The sequence below is a fragment of the Nycticebus coucang genome, chromosome 8 (assembly GCF_027406575.1).
Source record: "Nycticebus coucang isolate mNycCou1 chromosome 8, mNycCou1.pri, whole genome shotgun sequence".
Taxonomy (NCBI): Eukaryota; Metazoa; Chordata; class Mammalia; order Primates; family Lorisidae; genus Nycticebus; species Nycticebus coucang.
The window spans coordinates 122178038-122201223 of record NC_069787.1 but is presented as its reverse complement, the minus strand read 5'-3'; the positions used below and the strand labels follow the sequence as shown (position 1 = coordinate 122201223).

The window sequence follows — 23186 nt, the reverse complement described above, 5'->3', positions numbered from 1 at the left end:
TTACCCCGCCCACATCAGGTAATATTTGGAAAAGGAAAATCAAACCTTCCTACAACCACACACCCAGGGCACCACCTGAATAGTCCTCAGGCGATTGGCTCAGTTCAAAAGGTCCAAATCAATTGTCTCAGTCAGCACCTGTCTTGGGTGGGAGAGTTTAAGAGGTCTCTGGAAATTGGATCACAGGGGTCTGGTGACTACTCTGATATGGCTTGCTCCAGTGCTGTGTGAAGTCAGGAGGAGCCACCCAGCAAATATATCAGTATGAGAAGGTTGATGCCTCCTTCCCCAATTTGCACCTCTGTCACACCCAGTCACTGATAGCCCTGCAGTTGGCTGACCCAGTTGCCTGAAGTGAACAGATACTCTAGGGGTTTGCACCTGCCTGAATCACAAGGAAATCTATTTCTGATCAGCCAGGCTGCTAGGTAGAGGCTGCGCTCTGCCTCTACCTAGCAGCAGGAGGTGAGGCATGACAACCTCCAGTGCTTGGTGAAGGCTGGGGGGTGTTCACTCACTTTAGCCCTGCCCCTGATTGATGTTACTGACAGAACAGAACAGAACAACTTTGCAGGATTTTGTTTCTGTTCCTCCTAAATCCCCCTGTCAGTTCTATCCTGCTGCCTTCCTTTGTCTATAGGCTGATGATCCCCTGAGGGCCAGGTGCGTCTTAGGCTCAGTAAAGCGGTTCTTTGGATCAGCCACGCCCTGGAAACTTCTAGGGTCTGCGAGTGCGTTTCTAGTCCCTGCGCTCCACCCAGGTCAGTACCGCCTCAGGCAAATCCTTTACTCATGAGGTCTGCATTTCTGTCCATTTGTGGTGGTTGCTGGCCTCCTCTGGATGCCCAGCAAGACAGGGGGTGTGGCTTCAGAATATCCAGGAGTGAGCCGTATTGTTGCTAAAACATGGCTGCTGCTCTGTGCCTCAGGGAACCGCTGCTTCGGTGTGGTTCCCTTTCAGCCGACCATCCTCTCCTTGCTCCCATGCCCCAGAGTCAGCACCGACCAGCTGCAGTTCAGGCAGGCACCATCCACACCCCTCGAGAAATCACCCAAGAATCTGGACTCCTGGGTGACATGCCTCCAGACCTCAGAGTGAGAGTGGAGGGGAGTAATTTCCTCCAGTTCCATAATAGTTGAAGATTTCAACACTCTTTTGGCACTATTGGATAGATCCTCCAATAAGAAGCTGAGCAAAGAAATTTTAGATTTAAACCTAACCATCCAACATTTGGATTTAGCAGACATCTACAGAACATTTCATCCCAACAAAACTGAATACACATACTTCTCATCCGTCCACGGAACATACTCCAAAATCAGTCACATCTTAGGTCACAAGCCTAACCCCAGTAAATTTAAAGGAATAGAAATTATTCCTTGCATCTTCTCAGACCACCATGGAATAAAAGTTGAACTCAGTAACAACAGGAAGCTGTATACTCATACAAAACCATAGAAATTAAATAACCTTATGCTGAATGATAGCTGGGTCAGAGATGAGATTAAGAAGGAAATTGCCAAATTTTTAGAACAAAACAAAAATGAAAACACGAATTATGAGAACCTCGGGGATACCGCAAAGGCAGTATGGAGAGGGAAATTTATAGCACTGCAAGCGTTTCTCAAGAGAACAGAAAGAGAGGAAGTTAACAACTTAATGGGACATCTTAAGCAACTGGAAAAGGAAGAACATTCCAACCCCAAACCCAGTAGAAGAAAAGAAATAACCAAAATTAGAGCAGAATTACATGAAATTAAAAACAAAAGAATTATGCAACAGATCAATAAATCAAAAAGTTGGTTTTTTGAAAAGGTCAATAAAATAGATAAACCTTTGGCCAACCTAACCAGGAAAAAAAGAGTAAAATCTCTCATCTCATCAATCAGAAACGATAAAGACAAAATAACAACAGACTCCTCAGACATTCAAAAAATCCTTAATTAATATTATAAGAAACTTTATTGTCAGAAATATGAAAATCTGAAGGAAACTGACCGATACTTGGAAGGACATCACCTTCCAAGACTTGGCCAGAATCAAGTGGAAATGTTGAACAGGCCCATATCAAGTACTGAAATAGCATCAACCATACAAAACCTCCCTAAAAAGAAAAGCCCGGGACCAGATGGCTTCACGTCAGAATTCTACCAAACCTTTAAAAAGGAATTAGTACCTATATTACTCAACCTGTTCCAAAATGTAGAAAAAGAAGGAAGACTACCCAACACGTTCTATGAAGCAAATACCACCCTGATCCCCAAACCAGGAAAAGACCCAACAAGAAAAGAAAATTATAGACCAATATCACTAATGAATATAGATGCAAAAATATTCAACAAGATCCTAACAGAATCCAGCAACACATCAAACAAATTATACATCATGACCAAGTCCAGTATCCCAGGGTCTCAAGGCTGGTTCAATATATGTAAATCTATAAATATAATTCAGCACATAAACAAATTAAAAAACAAAGACCATATGATTCTCTCAATTGATGCAGAAAAAGCTTTTGATAATATCCAACATCCCTTCATGATCAGAACACTTAATGCAATTGGTATAGAAGGGAAATTTCTTAAACTGATAGAGGACATCTACAGCAAACCCACAGCCAATATCGTGTTGAATGGAGTTAAATTGAAATCATTTCCACTCAGGTCAGGAACCAGACAAGGCTACCCATTGTCTCCACTGCTCTTTAACAATGTAATGGAAGTTAAGCCACCTCAATTAGGGAAGAAAAGGTGATCACGGGTATCCATATAGGGTCAGAAGAGATCAAACTTTCGCTATTTGCAGATGATATGATTGTATATCTGGAAAACACCAGGGATTCTACTACAAAACTGTTAGAAGTGATCAACAGGATACAGCAGTGTCTCAGGTTACAAAATCAAAATTCATAAATCGATAGCCTTTATATATACCAACAATAGTCAAGCTGAAAAAACAGTTAAGGACTCTATTCCATTTACAGTAGTGTCAAAGAAGATGAAATATTTGGGAATTTATTTAACAAAGGACATGAAAGATCTCTATACAGAGAACTATGAAACTCTAAGAAAAGAAATAGCTGAAAATGTTAACAAATGGAAAAACATACCATGCTCATGGCTGGGAAGAATCAACATTGTGAAAATGTCCGTACTACCCAAAGCAATATAAAGTTTTCATGCAATCCCTATTAAAGTTCCACTGTCATACTTTAAAGATCTTGAAAAATTAATACTTCATTTTATATGGAATCAGAAAAAAACCTTGAATAGCTAAGACATTACTCATATATAAAAATAAAGCAGGAGGAATCACACTACCATACCTCAGACTATACTGTAAATTGATAGTGATCAAAATAGCATGTATTGGCACAAAAACAGAGAAGTAAATGTCTGGAACAGAATAGAGAACCAAGAGATGAATTCAGCTACTTACAGTTATTTGATCTTTGACAAACCAATTAAAAAAATTCAGAGGGGAAAAGATTCACTATTTAACAAATGGAGCTGGATGAACTGGCTGACAACCTGCAGAAGACTGAAACTGGACCCACGCCTTTCACCATTAACTAAGATAGACTCTCACTGGATTAAAGATTTATCCTTAAGACATGAAACTTTAAAAATACTAGAAGAGAGTGTAGGGAAATCCCTTGAAGAAATTGGTCTGGGCGAGTATTTTATGAGGACGACCCCCAGGGCAATTCAAGCAGCTTCAGAAATACACTACTGGGTCCTGATCAAACTAAAAAGCTTCTGCACAGCCAAGAACACAGTAAATAAAGCAAGCAGACAGCCATCAGAATGGGAGAAAACATTTGCATGTTATGTCTAGATTTAATAACCAGAATCCACAGAGAACTCAAATGCGTAAGCAAGAAAAGAATAAGTAATCCTATCGCAGGCTGGGCAAGGAACTTGAAGAGAAACTTCTCTGAAGAAGACAGGTGTAAAGCCTACAGACATATGAAAAAATGCTCATCATCTTTAATCATCAGAGAAATGCAAATCAAAACTACTTTGAGATATCATCTAACTCCAGTAAGATTAGCCTATATCACCAAATCCCAAGACCAGAGATGTTGGCATGGATGTGGAGAAAAGGGAACACTTCTACACTTCTGGTGGTAATGCAAATTAATACATTCCTTTTGGAAAGATGTTTGGAGAACACTTAGAGATCTAAAAATAGATCTGCCATTCAATCCTGTAATTCCTCTACTAGGTATATATCCAGAAGACCAAAAATCACATCATAACAAAGATATTTGTACCAGAATGTTTATTGCAGCCCTATTCATAATTGCTAAGTCATGGAAAAAGCCCACGTGCCCATCGATCCATGAATGGATTAATAAATAGTTGTATATGTACATCATGGAATACTATGCAGCCTTAAAGAAAGATGGGGACTTTACCTTTTTCATGTTTACATGGATGGAGCTGGAACATATTCTTCTTAGCAAAGTATCTCAGGAATGGAAGAAAAAGTATCCAATGTACTCAGCCCTACTATGAAGCTAAATTATAGCTTTCACATGAAGACTATAACCCAACTATAGCACAAGACTATGGGGAAAGGGCCAAGGAAGGGGAAGGGAGGGGGGAGGTTTTGGTGGAGGGAGTGTAATGGGTGGGGCCACATCTATGGTGCATCTTAGAATGGGTACAGGCAATTGCACTAATGTACACAGCTGTGATTTAACAATAAAAAAAATAAATTCTCTAAAAAAAAAAAAAGAATTGAAGAAAAAGTATCCAATGTACTCAGCCCTACTATGAAACTACTTAATGCCTTTCATATGAAAGCTATAACCCAGTTATAACCAAAGAATATGGGGAAGGGAGAGAGGCAGGGGGAAGTATGGGCGGAGGGAGGGTGATTGGTGGGATTACACCTGCGGTGCATCTTACAAGGTTACAAGTGAAACTTAGTAAATGTAGAATATAAATGTCTTAACACAAGAACTAAGAAAATGCCAGTAAGTCTGTGTTAACCAGTGTGATGAAAATGTGTCAAATGGTCTATAAAACCAGTGTATGGTGCCCCATGATCACATTAATGTACACAGCTATGATTTAATAATGAAAAAAGAAAAAGAAGATGAACCTTCATTCACACAGTCAGCTTACTACATTATTATATTAAGTGAAGTCTGAAAAATTCTATTATGTAAATTGCAAAGTTTTGCTAGTAGGAGGTTAATTAAATGAGAACAGGGACGGGAAAAGGCTGGGAACCGACTGACGTTTCTTTTCCATTTTCATTATTTTCACTAAGCTAATCCTCAATATTTGAATTGAAGTGGATTATTTCTTTCCCATTAATTTATATATGGTGCCCCAAAATTTATTTGCTTTAATGCAATGCTTACTATTATTTTTGGTAATTCAATAAATACTTTTGAAATATGATATTTTTATTATTATACTCTGCTTTGTGGAATGAACTAGTAATATATTCCCTGGTCACCTGGAATTAGCTTCCTCCCAGTTTGATAGAGTTTGTCTGTTTGTTTTTTCATCTCACGGGCTCTTGCTAGTCTACCTGAGTCTCTTTTAGGGCCCCTATGTCTCTGAACAAATGGCCTCATAAACAAAATAACTGCAAAGTGAACTCAGTCTTCACATAGCACATGAAATTATTATCAATTTGATTCGTTTTATTTCGTGCAAAATTATTTATCATTTAGACTACATGTGCTAAATCTCTCCAGCTCACAGCAGACAAATTAATGAGCTGCTCAAAGCCTGGTTGGGTCAATAGAGATCCTTGGAGGTATTGTGGTTTCATTTATTTATGGTATTTTCAGGTGGTGATTGGGACTACAGCCTCTGAATAGAATAAGGATTATAAAATGTACTCAGAGGATGTACCGGCCATTATGCAACAGTTTGGGAGAAATATTGTGTGCTCTTTCAGACTGACCAAAAGCAGCCATGTAACAGAGCTTTTTACCTTCCATTTAAATAGATTATTTAGAAAAATTGGAGTTCACTAAAATATAAGTACTGAACCTAAGAGATAATGGAATCTTTGAGAAAATATAATTGAAATATGAAAGCCTGGATCACAAGATCAGCTTCCTCTATCATCATTCATTAGTATTTTATTTTTATTTTATTAGTATTTTATTTTTTGTATTAAATCATAGCTGTATACGTTAATGCGATCATGGGGCACCATACACTGGTGTTATAGACTGATACATTTCATCACACTGGTTAACATAGCCTTCCTGGAAGTGTTCCCTTTTCTCCACATCCACGCCAACATCTCTGGTCTTGGGATTTTGTGATATGGGCTAATCTTACTGGAGTTAGATGATACCTCAAAGTAGTTTTGATTTGCATTTCTCTGATGATTAAAGATGATGAGCATTTTTTCATATGTCTGTAGGCTATGCACCTGTCTTCTTCAGAGAAGTTTCTCTTCAAGTCCCTTGCCCAGCCTGCAATGGGATCACTTGTTCTTTTCTTGCTTATACGTTTTTCTCTGTGGAGTCTGGTTATTAAACCTTTGTCAGAGACATAACCTACAAATATCTTCTCCCATTCTGAGGGCTGTTTGCTTGCTTTACTTACTGTATTCTTGGCTGTGCAGAAGCTTTTTAGTTTGATCAGGTCCCAGTAGTGTATTTTTGAAACTGCTTGAATTGCCCTGGGGGTCGTCCTCATAAAATACTCACCCAGACCAATTTCTTCAAGGGTTTTCCCTGCACTCTCTTCTAGTATTTTTATAGTTTCATGTCTTAAGTTTAAATCTTTAATCCAGTGAGAGTCTATCTTAGTTAATGATGAAAGGTGTGGGTCCAGTTTCAGTCTTCTACAGGTTACCAGCCAGTTCACCCAGCACCATTTGTTAAATAGGGAATCCCCACTGAATGTTTTTAATTGGCTTGTCAAAGATCAAATAACGGTAAGTAGCTAGATTCATCTCTTGGTTCTCTATTCTGTTCCAGACATTTACTTGTCTGTTTTTGTGCCAGTACCATGCTGTTTTCATCACTATCGATTTATAGTATTGTCTGAGGTCTGGTAGCATGATTCTTTCTGCTTTGTTCTTATTTCTGAGTAATGTCTTGGCTATTCGAGGTTTTCTCTGATTCCATGTAAAACGAAGTATTATTTTTTCAAGATCTTTAAAGTATGACAGTGGAGCATTAATAGGGATTGCATTGAAATTGTATATTGCTTTGGGTAGTATGGACATTTCACAATGTTGATTCTTCCCAGCCATGAGCATGGTATGTTTTTCCATTTGTTAACATTTTCAGCTATTTCTTTTCTTAGAGTTTCATAGTTCTCTTTATAGAGATCTTTCATGTCCTTTGTTAGATAAACTCCCAAAACATTTCATCTTCTTTGACACTACTGTGAATGGAATAGAGTCCTCAACTAGTTTTTTAGCTTGACTATTGTTGGTATATATAAAGGGTAAAGATTTATGAATGTTGATTTTGTAACCTGAGATGCTGCTGTATTCTGTGATCATTTCTAAGAGTTTTGTAGTAGAATCCCTGGTGTTTTCCAGATATACAATCATATCATCTACTAAGAGCTGAAGTTCGATCTTTTCTGACCCTATATGCATACTCCTGATTGCTTTTGCTTCCCTAATTGTGGTGACTAAAACTTCCATTACAATGTTAAAAAGCAATGGAGACAATGGGCAGCCTTGTGTGGTTGTGACCTGAGTGGAAATGACTTCAATTTAACTCCATTCAATACGATATTGGCTGTGGGTTTGCTGTAGATGGTCTCTGTCCGTTTAAGAAATGTCTCTTTTATACCAATTTTCTTAAGTGTTCTGATCATGAAGGGATGCTGGATATTATCAAAAGCTTTTTCTGCATCAATTGAGAAAATCGTATGGTCTTTGGTTTTTAAATTGTTTATGTGCTGAGCTATACTACAGATTTATGTATATTGAACCAACCTTGAGACCCTGGGATAAAACCGACCTGGGCATGATGTATAATTTGTATGATGTGTTGCTGGATTCTGTTTGTTAGGATCCTGTTGAATATTTTTGCATCTATATTCATTAGGGATACGGTGTATAATTTGCTGTTCTTGTTGGGTCTTTTCCTGGTTTGGGGATCAGGGTGATGTTTGCTTCATAGAACATGTTGGGTAGTCTTCCTTCTTTTTCTATATTTTGGAGGAGGTTTAGTAATATAGGTACTAGTTCCTCTTTAAAGGTTTGGTAGAATTCTGAGGTAAAGCCATCTGGTCCTAGGCTTTTCTTTTTAGGGAGATTTTGTATGGTTGATGCTATTTTAGAACTTGATATGGGCCTGTTCAACATTTCCACTTGATTCTGGCTAAGTCTTGAAGGGTGACGTGCTTCCAAGTATTGGTCAATTTCCTTCAGATTTTCATATTTCTGAGAATAAAGTTTCTTGTAATATTCATTAAGGATTTCTTGAATGTCTGAGGAGTCTGTTTTTATTTCATCTTTGTTGTTTCTGATTGATGAGATTAAAGATTTTACTCTTTTTTTTCCCGGTTAGGATAGCCAAAGGTTTATCTATTTTATTGACCTTTTCAGAAAACCAACTTTTTGTTTTATTGATCTATTGTATAATTCTTTTGTTTTCAATTTCATTTAATTCTGCTCTAATTTTGGTTATTTCTTTTCTTCTACTGGGTTTGGTGTTGGATTGTTCTCCTTTTTCCAGTTGCTTGAGATGTCCCATTGAGTTGTTAACTTCCTCTCTTTCTGTTCTCTTGAGGAAGGCTTGCAGTGCTATAAATTTCCCTCTTTGGACTGCCTTTGCATTATCCCAGAGGTTCTGATAATTCGTGTCTTCATTGTCATTTTGTTCCAAAAATATGGTGATTTCTTTCTTAATCTCATCTCTGACCCAGCTATCATTCATCATAAGGTTATTTAACTTCCATGTTTTTGTATGAGTATGCAGATTCCTGTTGTTACCGAGCTCAACTTTTATTCCATGGTGGTCCGAGAAGATGCAAGGAATAATTTCTATTCCTTTAAATTTACTGAGGTTAGGTTTGTGACCTAAGATGTGATCGATTTTGGTGTATGTTTCATGGGCTGATGGGAAGTATGTGTATTTCATTTTGTTTGGATGAAATATTCCATAGATGTCTGCTAAATCCAAATGTTGGATGGTTAGGTTTAAATCTAAAATTTCTTTGCTCAGCTTCTTATTGGAGGATTAATTCAACACTGCCAAAGAGTGTTGAAATCTCCAACTATTATGGAGCTGGAGGAAATCAAGTTGCTCATGTCTGTTAGAGTTTCTCTTATAAATTGAGGTGCATTTTGGTTGGGTGCATGTATGTTAATAATTGAAATCTCATCATATTGAGTATAACCCTTAACAAATATGAGGTGAACATTTTTATCCTTCCTTACTTTTGTTGGTTTAAAGCCTATTGTGTCTGCAAATAGAATTGCAACACCTGCTTTTTTTTAATTACCATTTGCCTGAAATATGGATGACCATCCTTTCACCGTGAGTCTGTATTTGTCTTTTAAGGTAACATGTGACTCTTTTTTTTTTTATTTTTATTTTTATTTTTTTTGTAGAGACAGAGTCTCACTGTACCGCCCTTGGGTAGAGTGCCGTGGTGTCACACTGCTCACAGCAACCTCTAACTCTTGGGCTTACGCGATTCTCTTGCCTCAGCCTCCCGAGCAGCTGGGACTACAGGCACCCGCCACAATGCCCGGCCATTTTTTTGTTGCAGTTTGGCCGGGGCTGGGTTTGAACCCGCCACCCTCGGCATATGGGGCCGGCGCCCTACTCACTGAGCCACAGGCGCCGCCCGGTAACATGTGACTCTTGTATGCAGCAAATATCTGGCCTGAGTTTTTGTATCTAGTCAGCTAACCTGTGCCTCTTTAGAGGAAAGTTTAAGCTGTTCACATTAATGGAGAATATTGATAAGTCTTTTAAAATTTTTGGTATAGAGTTTTTCGAGAGTCCAGTAGACATTTTTAATCCTTTCACCACTGTGGTAATTGGAGTTTGATCAAATGTATCTGAGTGAGTTTACTTTTGTGGTAGAGGATTGTGCTGGTCGTTATGGAGGATAGGTCTGATAATATCCTGAAGAGCTGGTTTGGTTATGGCAAATTTCTTCAACATATGAATGTTATTAAAGTATTTAATTTCTCCATCATAAATGAAACTCAGTTTAGCTGGATACAGGATCTGGGTTTGAAAGTTATTTTGCTTTAGGAAATTAAAAGTCGATGACCGCCCTCTTTTGGCTTGAAAATTTTCAGCAGAGAGATCTGGAGTCATTCTAATATTCTTCCCTTTGTAGGTACTGAAGTTCTTACGTCTGGCTGCTTTGAAAATTTTCTCCTTCATATTAACTTTAGTGAAGTTAATTATGATATGCTTGGGGGATGCCTTATTGGGATTGAGTCGTGCTGGGGTTCTGAAACTGTCTGCTATCTGAATTTCAGAATCTCTTGGCATGTCTGGAAACATCTCTTTCATAATTTTATGGAGAAAGTCCTCCATGTGTAGCGAGGCCATGTCATGTCTTTCAGAGATTCTAGTGAGGTGGATATTAGCCTTCTTAAAATTATCCCAGAGCCTCGGAGAGAATGATCCTTTTTGCTCTCCATTTTTCTTCATCTTTGAGAATTTGGCAGCGTTCAAAGGCTTTGTCTTCAATGTCAGAAATCCTTTCTTCTGCTTGCTCCCCTCTGTTACTGAGGGATTCTACTGTATTTTTCAGATTTTTGAGGGCTTCAAATTCTTGCTTCAGTGCATCAAAATCTTTGGTGATTTTGTCTTTAAATTCGTTAAATTCTTGAGGCAACTTTTGAATTTCTCCTTGAATTTCTAATTCCCACTTTTGAATTGCTCCTCGAATTTCTAATTCCAAATTTTCCTCCAATTTATTAATCTTGTTTGCATTCCAAATTCTCAATTTGATTTCTGACATCTTGGCCAGCTATTTATGAATGGGATCTTGAGTTACATCTGCCATATGTATGGGGTTGATCTATTCATGTTATTAGAGTTTTTCCGCTGATTCTCTCCCATGATTGTTTTACACCGTTTGATTTTTCCCCTGGAGCTTTGTTGAGGACCTGTACAGTGCTATGGCTTGAGAAACTGTGGACCTGTTTGGTGTGGTGGCATAAGTGGTTCTGTCTTGTTTTCAGCTGGTCTCTGTTCGACCCTTGTGAAACAGTTACTCTGGGTTGACATCTCAGCTGTGGAGAAATACCAGCAATTAAGTCACCCCACCCCGCACAGGCAACAATTGGAAAGGGAAAATCAAACCTTCCTACAACCACACACCTTGGGCACCACCTGAATAGTCCTCAGGCGATTGGCTCAGTTCAAAAGGTCCAAATAAATTGTCTCAGTTTAGCACCTATCTCAGGTGGGAGAGTTTAAAAGTTCTCTGGCATCTGGATCACAGGTGTCTGGTGACTACTCTGATATAGCTTGCTTCAGTGCTCTGTGGAGTCAGGAGGACCCACCCAGCAAATAGATCAGTCTGGGAAGGTTGATGCCTACTTCCCCACCTTGCACCTCTGTTGCACCCAGTCGTTGATAGCCCCGCAGGGCTGTGAACCAGTTTCCTGTAGTGAACAGATATTCCAGGGATTTGCACCTGTCTGAATCACAAGGAAACCTATTTCTGTTCAGCCAGGCCACTGTGTTTTGCCTCTATCTAGCAGGGGGAGCTGAGGCCTGACAACCTCAGGTGCTTGATGGAGGCTGGGGGGTGTTCACTGAGTTCCAGCCCCGCCCCTGATTAATGTTGCTGACAGAACAGAACAGAACAACTTTGTGGGAATTTTTTTCTGTCCCTGCTAAATTCCCCTGCAGAAGAGAAGCTGTTTTGAGTTCCCAGAGCCTTCTCCCCAGGCCCTGTCTTGGCTCCTGCAGGTTTGTATTTGGTTACCTGTCAGTTCTCACCTCCTGTCTTCCTTTGTGTATAGGCTGACGATACCCTGAGGGCCAGGTGCGTCTTAGGCTCAGTAAAGCGGTCTTGTGGGTCAGCCCTGCCCTGGGAACTTTCCGACTCTGTGTGTGCATTTCTAGTCCCCTCGCTCTACCCAGGCCTGTACCGCCACAGGCCCCTTTACTAATGGGGCCTGTGTTTCCATCCCAGATATGTTCCGTGGTGGTTGCCACCTGAGTAGATGCCCGGCCTCCTCTGGTTGCCCAGGGAGACAGGGGGTGTGGCTTCAGAATATCTGGGAGTGAACCCTATTGTTGCTAAAAAACGGCTGCTGCTCTGCGCCTTGGGGCACTGCCGCTGCAGTGTGGTTCCCTCTCAGTCGACCGTCCTCTCCTCACTCCCGTGCCCCAGAGTTAGCACTGACCAGCTGCAGTTTAGGCCCTGTCCACACCCCTCAAGAAATCACCCAAGAATCTGGACTCCTGGGGGACAGGCCTCTATACCTCTGAGTGAGAGTGGAGGGGAGTGCTGGGAGCTCAGAGTTGCATGTAGAGAATATATACAGTTTTACACAGTTTTATGCCTGGCAGGAGAATGCCATGGCACCCTAGTAGGGGAGATAGGTCCAGTTTTTAGAGGTTCTCTCCCGTGGAGTGTAGTGGGAGGACCTTTGAACTCTGCTTGTTTGTTTGTGGGGCACTCTGAGCCGTTCTCATGGGCGAGTGTATTCCTGTCCGCTTGATGATTGATTATGTACCTTTGGTTTGTATCCTTGGGGTTGCAGCTCGCCTTATCTGGGTTGATGTGCATTCTTCAACCTTCTCTCTTGGTGCAGCTCAAATCCACCAGGTTACTTGCTAAATTTCTGTCCTTTAACTCTCCTTCTTGACAGGAGCCTCTGTGGAAAGCTTGTTTCAGTTATCCATCTTTCTAATATTTTAAATGGCAATGTTACATTGTGATGCTAAATGAATTTTCAATCAAAATATCTCGTTCTTTGTATTGCTATTCAATTAAAGAAAGAAATTACTCCTGAAGATCACTTTTCTGGGTGATACTGAGTGTGTAATTCTCAGGTGGCAGCCTTGAGAAAGACTTGATAATAATAGTATATACTGTTTTTTCAGTGCCACACCATGTTCTTGCAAATATTGATTTATTTAATTCTCATCGTTCACCTCTGAGGTAGCCACGGAGAAGATACATGACTTATTCAAAGTCACATGGTTACCGATCTGAGACAGCTGATTGAACACAAGCAATCTACCTCCATAGTTCTCTGTTACACTGTCTGTTCACCTAGCTCTTCATTTTTATTTTCTCTTGCTAATCTTTGTATTCCTGAATCATCATGGCAGACTGTTCTGGAGATTCAGTGGAGAAGGTTCTATGGATGCACACACATACAGGTGGATTTATCTAAAAACATTCTGTTTGGGTAGAGAATCTTTTTTTTTTTTTATTGAGCAGTAATAATAATAATACAAAAACAACATTCACATTGTCAGATAAGAGTATGTCTATCATAGAATACTTTGAAGTTCAGTATGGAATCATTTTCCTTCTACATATATTTACTAATAGCAAACTTTGGTATTTCTATAGGAACCATTAATTTTTGCAAATAGCTACTAACTTATAGTACGTTAATTTTGGGTGGATTTGCATTGATTACTGATTTTATTTTATGCCTTATGGAGAACATTTGTCTAACAATTGCAGGCTGTTTTCACTGATTACATCTGAAAGATGCATAGGGAGATTGAAATCATTGCCATTCTCTGAGTTTAAAGTAGCTGTGACACTAGTGACCCCCAGCACTTTGCCCTGTATCAAGAATGCTTTAAGAATCAGTGCATGTCCTTTTAACATGGAGGAATGTACCTCATGAAACTTCCAACATTCTACTAATGTTCTGTTTTACTTAGATGAATAGTGTGACAATGGACTATTGTCTTGACATCATAAAGAAGTTTGAAGTTTCAGAAGAAAATAAGGAGAAAAATGTTCTTGGCATAGAAGGTAAAACAATCAATGTTCTTAATTTCCTGTTTCTTGATTTTGTCTGTTAGGTTATTCTAACAAAATTTTTAAGAAAAGAAATCAAGAGATATCCATGGAATTACAGATAATTGAAATGAAATCCATAGCATGCTTTCCTACAAAGCAAAGGCCATGATGTTGCTATTTCTCTTATTTATTTTTGCAATGCTCTTGATCATTTTTCACATTAAGCAAGTCTACTTTATACCACTTTGCATAATGCAAAGAAATATTTGGACTTTTCTCAAATGGCTAATGTTTGGAAATAGCCTCATCCTGATAATTGCATGTAGGAACCTTTGCTCCTAAAATAATTGTGGAACTAGTAGCATAAATATAGTTACATGTATGTATATGTACTTAAAATATGTAGGGAAATAAATTGCAGGCTGCCACCCAGAGGAGAGTCTCCTCTCCCTTAAGAACAGATTTTTTTTTTTGGAGATAGAGTCTCACTCTGTGGCCCTGGGTAGAGTGCTGTGGTATCATCATAGCTCACGACAACCTCAAACTCCTGGGCTTCAGTGATCTTTCTGCCTCAGCCTCCCGAGCAGCTGGGAATATAGGCATTCACCATGATGCCCAGCTAGTTTTTCTATTTTTAGTAGACATGGGTCTCACTCTTGTTCAGGCTGGTCTCGAACTCCTGAGCTCAAGCAATCCAACTCCTCAGCCTCTCAGAGCAGTAGGATTACAGGCATGAGCCACTGCAGCCGCCCCCAGAACAGAGGATCTTAATGAAGAACTACTGGGGAACCCAGGTGCCCCCCATAGCATCCAAAGCCATGGTTTATCCAACCATTTTTGGTCGCTTGCCATTTCCTCCCATTCCCAGGATCAATGTAGAGAAAGGGATTTTAATACTATGTGTTTATTAACAGTTCTTGGGATAGAAGGTAATTAAAATGAAGAAGAATCATTTAAAATCTTGTATCATTAAACAGCTAGAGTTACTGATAAAGTAACTTGGGCCTTATCTGTACTAAGAAATGAATCTTTTCCTTATTAGAGTCTCAAAAGATGGAATTTAATATAATTTCCAAGTTATGGACTTAAAGATTAGCCTGGGAAAATTCTTAAGCCTCAGAGGATATTTACAGATATAATTTTACCAAATGACTTTCAGACACTTGGAACAATTTACCTTAATGATTATTCTCCTTAGGTACTTGTGAGTCATTTATGTATTTATTCATATATTAATGAGGGCCTCTTTGACCCAGGAATTATGTTTTGGAAGATCATAGAAAAACCAATAAGGTTTTCTACAAAATCTTTAAGCACTATTTCAAAGTAATAAAATGTGCCAGCCGTAGCAGCATTTTCCCAAACCAATTTTCTTATCAAGTGATCAGACCTTGAATTTAGGCAGTGGTTAACTTTTAATGTGCTACCTTAACTGTGGCATTGACTATGCTGTTTTCAGGTGAATGTAATAACCTGTCCATTCCTGGTTTGAGCAGAGCACCTGCTGGTATAAATATGCCTTTAACACAGTACTGGTCACCCATCAGGTCAGATTGGAGAAACGCAGCTTGAGTTCAGTAATTACTAAGTGGGACCCCCCTACCCAGTGAAAATTCTTAAAAAGTCAATTTATTTTTCTCTAGGTAATATTTCAAAGGCCATGCCCCAAAGTTATATTTCAACTTTTTGACACTTGTCTATTTGACCTCATGCAAATCTGTCCTTGCCCCAGTGTTCCCACAAGGCTGTGCTGAGGGTAAAGATAATCACTCTGAACACTCTTTAACCTCTTTTTGTCCTTGTTGGAGTCATTTGGTTCTTATGCTTTCAAAGCTGTAGTAGATCACTCTCTCTTTTTTCCAAAGGCTTCACGAACTTCATGCGCAGTCCTGCTTGTGACGTGTTTAACCCATTGCACCATGAAGTGTATCAAGACATGGACCAGCCCCTCTGCAACTATTACATTGCTTCCTCCCACAACACTTACCTGACCGGGGACCAGCTCCTTTCTCAGTCCAAAGTGGACATGTACGCACGGGTGCTGCAAGAGGGCTGTCGCTGCGTGGAAGGTATATGCACTTAGTCTGAGCTCCGGTGTGTATTGGTGAACATACCCTTTAATCCATCAGTCTAGTATCAGTCATAGAGCCCTAAAACATTCTCTCACACTCACGACAGAACAATTTTCCCACTTGTCGTAAAGTCATTCTTAACTCATAATCCTTGCTGGCTCCTTATTGCTCTAATTGGCCAAGTGGGAGGGAGAGAGATGTGGACTAGCACTTGGGAAGCATAACTTCAGCTGCTGAAAAATTAAAGTCTTCCTAGAAAAATATTTTTAATTGAGCAGTGCAAAAAATAGTTTAGGAGAGCTATTTGTTTTCAAGATTCTTCATGGTCCACCAATCAGCTAACATTTATTAAATTTCTAGTGGGTTCCAGGTGGCAAAGACACAGATGTCAGTAAGACATGGTTTCTGTATTCAAGGAACTCATAGTCCAGTAGGAGGTAGGGACATTTAAAAAAATCATACAAGCTGGGCACCGTGGTGCATGCTTATAGTCCCAGCTACTTAGGACGCTGTGGTGGGAGGGTCACTAGAAGCCAGGAGTTTGAGATTGCAGTGAGCTACGAGTATGCCTGTGAATAGCTGTTGCACTCCAACCCGGTAGCATGGGAAGACCCTGTCTGTAAAATAAATAAATAGATAGTATAGTGGTATACATGGTATAAAAGTGATAGCGTGGAGAATAAAGAGTGAGGCAAAATGTGACAAGAAATCAGGCAGGCTGGGAAATAGTGGGGGTCATTTGTAAGGGGTTCTCTCAGAGAAGTAGGAGAGAGCATCACCCACTAAGTGCAGAGTGGAGGTTGGCTCAGGGGCCTGGATAGCAAACTTGTGAAGAAGTCACCAGAGAATGGGAAAGGAGTTGACACATGGGGAAAGACCTAGCAAACTGCAAAGAACATTCTTTAGTGATACTGGGATACTTGAACTTTGCCTAAGCCCATCCGCAGTAGTATACCTGTGCTTAGATAATAGAGCAGGGAAGACAGATTATAGAAGTGATCTGAGGCTCTTAGGTTGTATAAAATGTCTTTGAGATGCTGGTGAGAGCTCTTGTAAGTAATTGTCGGGGGCTGTGGGTCTAAGAAAGGAAGTGATTTCAATAAGGGTCAACAAAATGAGAGTAAGAGACTAGAGGACTTAAAGAGATAGAAAAATGCAGAAGGTTGGGCAGCGCCTGTGGCTCAAAGGAGTAGGGCACTGGCCCATATGCCATAGGTGGTGGGTTCAAGCCCAGCCCTGGCCAAAAACAGCAAAAAAAAAAAAAAAAAGGAAAAAAAAGAAAAGAAAGAAAAATGCAGAAAGTTACCATCACACTTACAAAAAACAAGAACAGAGAATTGTCATTGCCATGGCACTTAGTCACAGGGGTGACAGTATCCAGCGAGTGTCATGCATGGGTAGGCATCATCGCAATAGAGTGAAGTGAAGATGAGTAGCACTGGATGGCTGCATGGGCCTTTAGCTAACAAAGGATGCAGACAGGGTGGGTTGCATATAAAATCTATAAACCAGGTACTTAAGTACAAAAAGAATGCCATGGAAAAAGTCCTTGGAGGATGTCAGAAAGGGATAGCCGGATAGAGTGGGCTTCAAAAGAAGAGGCATTTTTTCATGAGTATAGGACAGTTCTCCAAAAGTAGCAATAAAGTCCTGGAGAACGCCTTTTGGTTCTGTGATTTACACAAAAGAGCCTCCGTGGAGAAAGGAAGTAGTGTCCTCCAGGGTAAACTGGGAGTTAAACAAGATAAGGAGGTTGAGGGGAAGTTCGAAAAAGAGCCTGAAGACAAAATGCAATTTATAATGGCGTGGAGATGCGCGGAGCACAGGGCATTTGCTTTTTGGTGGGGGTGTGGTGGGGTCAGCAGTGAGCTGATGGGGTTTCCCAGGGGTGCTAGACATGTAGGGAAATGAATAAAGCAGCAGATTATGAGAGAAGACTGATTAACTGCAATGGCTTTACTTTGATAGTTTCTGCTATGAAACTGACAGATGTTATGAGATAAATCAACATGTTAAAAAATGGGCAGGCACTAAAAACTATCTGCATACAGAAACTGTAGGATCACTGCGAAACGGATACTCTGGAAATGTGTGTGTTAAGGCAAATATTCTGTGGTAGTCACAAAGGATACATACCAAGACTGGGGACTGACCACCGAGTAGCTTAAGCAGCTGAATAATGAAGGCTTATAAAATATTAACGTGAAGAAAAACCTTTCAAGGAATAAAAGGTCTTGAGGTGACATTCTGCACTCAGCCATTATTTAGCCCTTTGTTCACTCAGCATTCAATGCCTGTGACATGTCTGCCATGTGCAGAGGTTCCCTGGGCACACAGCCTCCTTGGCCTCACACTGATGGTTGGCTATCATTTTAAATGGTGACATTTCCTGGCAGTTCAAATTTGAAAAATGACTTTATGAAGTGATAGTCAACTCTATACAATGTTGCAGCTTTATTACTTCTATTTTTTCTGTCTTTTTTTGTGCCCTGAGGTCCTTCTCTAGGCTTCTTTTTTTTTGGTTTATCTATGCAAAAATCAATGTCCTCCCCAAGCCTAATCATATTCCTAGGATCAACTCCTTATGTGGAATCAAAAGTTCTAATCCTTCAGCTTTGCTTGGTTTGTTAAGATGGAAAGTTATCTGATTGAGACAATTTACAATGCACAAATGATTTTTAGTTGTAGCTTTTTTTGCAGTCTTTTAATTCTGAAATGGGAGCTTTGGGAAATTATGAACAGTAGATGGCATTGAATGTGGACCTTTCCCTTGTATCTTTTTCCTTCCTGTTTACCAATTTCCAGTGTAACAGAAAGAAGCTACTTATCCTTCTGAGTCTAAAATAGTGCCTGCTCCAGATATTCACACAAACTGAGACTCTGCCTTGGTATGGTGAAATTTTAAAGAACAGCTTCTATGTGCTTCCAAATAGCTTGCTGACCAGCTTGTATCCATAAATTCCTCCCCTAGTATTTGGCTTAAAGTTCTTAGTATTAGAATAATCTATAACTGAACAGTAAAAGTCAAACTACTATTTCTGGCAAGTTTTTGTTGAGGGGAAGAATTGTATTTGTCTAGAAGACTTGGTCATCTTTGAATTTGGCCAATAGGAAATATTCTGTTGGAAATTGTGGTTGTTACCTTGGGTTTGAATGTATTATAGGAAGGAAGAGAGAAACTACAGTGATTTCAGCCCCTTTTGTGGGCTGGGTACTGGCTAAATGTTTCCCATACATTCTCATTTAATTTTTACACCATCACCAAGGGAGATGGAATAATTTCCTAAGAGGAAGCTTCAGTTCAGTTAGGTAAATGGAATAGGTTCCCATGGTTAGGAAACTTTCAAGCTGGGAGTTGAACCCAGCTTGATGTGGCTTCCTCATTCCACTGTTCTCTGGGAAGTCCGCATGCTTTTAGCAGAGTGGGCATTGAATGCCATGGCCGCCCTAAGAGGGACTGAGTGAGGCCGTCGGACGATGTGAGGATGGCTGGAGAAAGTGGGGAGCACAGTGCAGAGGGGAGGTTGGCTTTCAAAGGAAGAATAAGCTTCTTATCATTAAGCCTACTGACTCATTTGGTGATGTGATATTTTGGGGTCTCACAACAATTTCCATCTGCCCTGTGGTTTGATTTATATTTAAATTTATATTTAAAGCTTGGGTGTGGAGACCCCAAAGCACAGACAGTCATCCCCTTTGTTCAGTTTTGCTTTCCACAGTCCACAGTTTCAGTACCCGTGATCAGCCATGGTCTGAAAATATTAAATGGAAAATTCCAGGAATAAATAACTCGTACATTTTAAATTGTACTCTTTCTGAGTGGTGGGATGAAATCTTCTGCTATCTTGCTCCTCCACCCTTCCTCATCACGATAAGAATGAGTACAGCAGGTGTTCTCAGAAGGAAAAGAGGCCACGTTTATGTAACTTACATAATATTGTAGTATATTGCTATAAATGTTCTGTTTTACTATTTGTTACTGTTAGTAATTTCCTGTGCCTAATTTATAATTTAAACTTTATCATAGGCATGTATACATAGAAAAAGACATGGTATTCCCTGAAGTTTCAGGTGTCCACTGGGGGTCTTAAATCATTTCCCAAGTGAAGAAGGTGGGGGCTACTATATACCCCAGTGGCATTTTATCTACCTTGCATCCAAAGTTGTTTTTATTCTTAAATAGTTGCAGTTAGAATTTAAAGAACATGATTTATAGGATGTAACAGGTCATGGATTGAAAGTTCCAGGTTCTACAGCTATTTTTCTGACTCAGCTTTGGCTGAGTAGCTCACGTAAGAAATGGAGAGTGATGACTCAGGTCAGTTTCTTCATGCTATGGTGACCTGAAGAATCTCTCCACTTCCTGAAGAAGCTTCCATTTTGATAATGTGATATTTCCCATCTTTGTTAGTTTAACTGCAGCAGCATCCTCGATCAGGACATGTGTCATGTCTCGGGGAAGACTAATAAGTCTTTTTTTTTTTTTTTTTTACATGTTCTTTCATTCACTTGATTTTTAGCCTGAGTTGCTTAGTAAGTGTGGATGTTCTGTCCAGTGAATTTTCATTCTCATTATGAAACTGATGGTGCGTTGCTGTTGTAATCAGTTTACAACTTTCCCCCATTATCTCTGGGAGTGCTATCAGGGTGGAACGTCTTTAAGGTTCATTGTGAAAAGCTGTTGCGTGGCCTTTAGAATGACCAACTGTTTGTTGCAGTTGCTTTGCTTTCTGGGATCGCTAAAGTATGACCTGATTGAAAAACAGGCCCTGGGAAAGATAGAGGATTTCTAACTTGCCAACATTTCTATTGTGCATCAGCCTTTGCGAGAAACTTCAGTGCTGCACAAACCTGGCCATGAAGGCCACGTATTAAGATACCACCACTTGGGAATGTTATCTTCATTTCACAGACAAGTGATGACACTGGAAGTAAAAGGTGAATGTTAGGAGAATCTAGCCCCCTTAACTATGGATATTCTGCCTGTGTTGTAAATATTAGCAACAAACAGCCTTCTTTCATGATGGTGCAGGTTGGAAAGCTATTTTTCTATGTTTGACAATAAGCAAGTGGAACGTGGCCTTGCCTTGTCTACTTTGCGTCCCTTTGGAAAAGATATTAATTCATTTATGGGGACCCCTGTAATGCCCCTTCTCCTTCAAGATGAGACTGCAAATCAGGGTAAAAATTGTTGAAATTTTATATTATCTGAAGTATCTGTTCATTTTTTCCATTTTCATATCCAGAAACAAATTAAAGAATGGTGAGTACATGGAAAAATACAGATGAAGTTTCTCTTACGAGAGGATGTGGGTACATGTGACCTCACTGGCAGACCCAAGGGAGTAGTGTGACACTATAGGCTGGTACCCCCATCCTTCGTGTACTAGATATTATGTTATTCCAGTATTCCTGTGGTATTAACCCTGAATGCCTTTTCTCTCTTTATTTTCTCCCTTTATTTTTTTAAAGTATTTTTTTTCCTCCTAGGGATATTTGAATTGTCAATGTTTAAAGGATTGATATAGATAACTGCATTAGGGTTCTCCAGAGGAAAAAATACAGTACAACATGTAGAGAAACAGACTGAGATTGCTTGATTGCTGTTTTTGAGAAACTGGATCCCATGACTGTGGGTGCTGGCAAGTCTGAAATCCACAGAGCAGCCCAGCAGGCTGGGGACTCAGGTTAAACTTGAACAATCCAGTGCAAATTTCAAAGGGCAACAGGCTGGAGCTCAGGCAGGGTTTCCATGCTGCAGTGTTGGGAGCTCCTCCTTCTGTGGGAAACCTCAGTCTTTGCTCTTCAGGTCCTCAGTGGGTTGAAAGAGGCCCACCACGTTATGGAGAGTTAATCGATCTTTACTTAAAGTCTACTGATTTAAAGATTAATCATATCTTAAAAAATACCTTCACAGCAACATACAGAAAGACATTCAACTAAACAACTTAGCGTCATAGCCTAGTGGTGTTGACACGTAAAATCAGCCATCATAATCACATGATGATATGATGAACATTTGAAAATTTTAGAAGTACATGGGGTGATCATCTTTTGGGGTAATACAGAAAGCACGTATATAGGGTAGAGAAGTAGAGAAGACACTACTGAAATAAACAGTTGTGTCCTGAACCCTGTGGTCCTAATTAAAGGTAGAGTTGCAATTGGCATTCCTTAGCCAAGTCGGCCTTCAGAATTGCTCGTATTTGGCCCATATTGTATTTTAAGAAATGAATTACCTGCCAGTGTTAAAAATGGGAAAATTCACAACAGTAAATTGCAGACTATTTACTTTTCTCAGAAGATCTGGTAAGCAGGGTTCTTCTACCCACTTAGCAATGATTAACACCGAGGAGCCGTTATCTCATTTAAACACACATTCCCTGTTGGGCTGCCTCACTGATTTACGTTAACTTCTGGCTCTTGTTGGTATTTGAGATTATGACCCCCTGCCATAAAGAAAAAAAGAGATCACATGGGCTGGCAAGGTTCAATGCAGGATCCTGGCTTAGCCTTGGTCATTGGGATTTAGATAAGCAAAGTAAAAAGGGGATATAGTTCAGCTGACCTTCAAAGAAAGAAGCAGAGAGGCATGAAGGCAGGATTGTATGTGAGGAAATGGGCCGAACTGGAGGACGTCTGTGAGTTTGGGTATAGGAGAAATTAAGGTTGATCTGTGAGATAGGAGCTTGGATGTTAATTAAGGCAACACCATTCTTAATTAACGGCATAGAGAATTCTCTATGCCTTAAAACAGTTGACATTTATTTCTTGTTTATGTAAAGTCCACAGTAGGTGATCCTAATGAATGAATCGTCTAAGCAGGATTTAAGGGCGAGGCTTTTCTCTTCTTGTAGCTGTGCTATCTTTAGCAAGTGCATTCTAGAGTCACAGCAGAAGAGGAAAGAGGGTGGCTGCCTGTGTCAGGTGGATTTCCACGGAGCAGACCCGCCCATCCTTCCTGCTCATGTTTCTCTGGTGACACTATACTGCAAGGGACAGCTGGGAAATGGGGTCTAGCTGTGTTCTTGGGTGAAAGAAGAGACAGTCTCCTTCATGACGGGGCTATTAAGGTTAAACAGGCAGGAGCTGCTGTATGCTGGAGGATATTTATTAATAAATTTACCATATATCATATTTACAGACTACTGACTTCTACGTGTTAGATGTTATGCTGTGCACTGCATA

At 39.8% G+C, this 23186-nt stretch overlaps 1 protein-coding gene across 1 annotated transcript in view; it reads left to right on the top strand.

Annotated features, from left to right (window-relative positions):
- PLCH1 (phospholipase C eta 1) overlaps positions 1-23186 on the top strand; it is a 261607-nt gene that overhangs the window by 175427 nt on the left and 62994 nt on the right. The window contains exons 7-8 of the mRNA XM_053600541.1: positions 13845-13938; positions 15792-15995. Coding sequence (XP_053456516.1) covers positions 13845-13938; positions 15792-15995 — 298 coding nt within the window. The remainder of the gene's footprint in view (positions 1-13844; positions 13939-15791; positions 15996-23186) is intronic.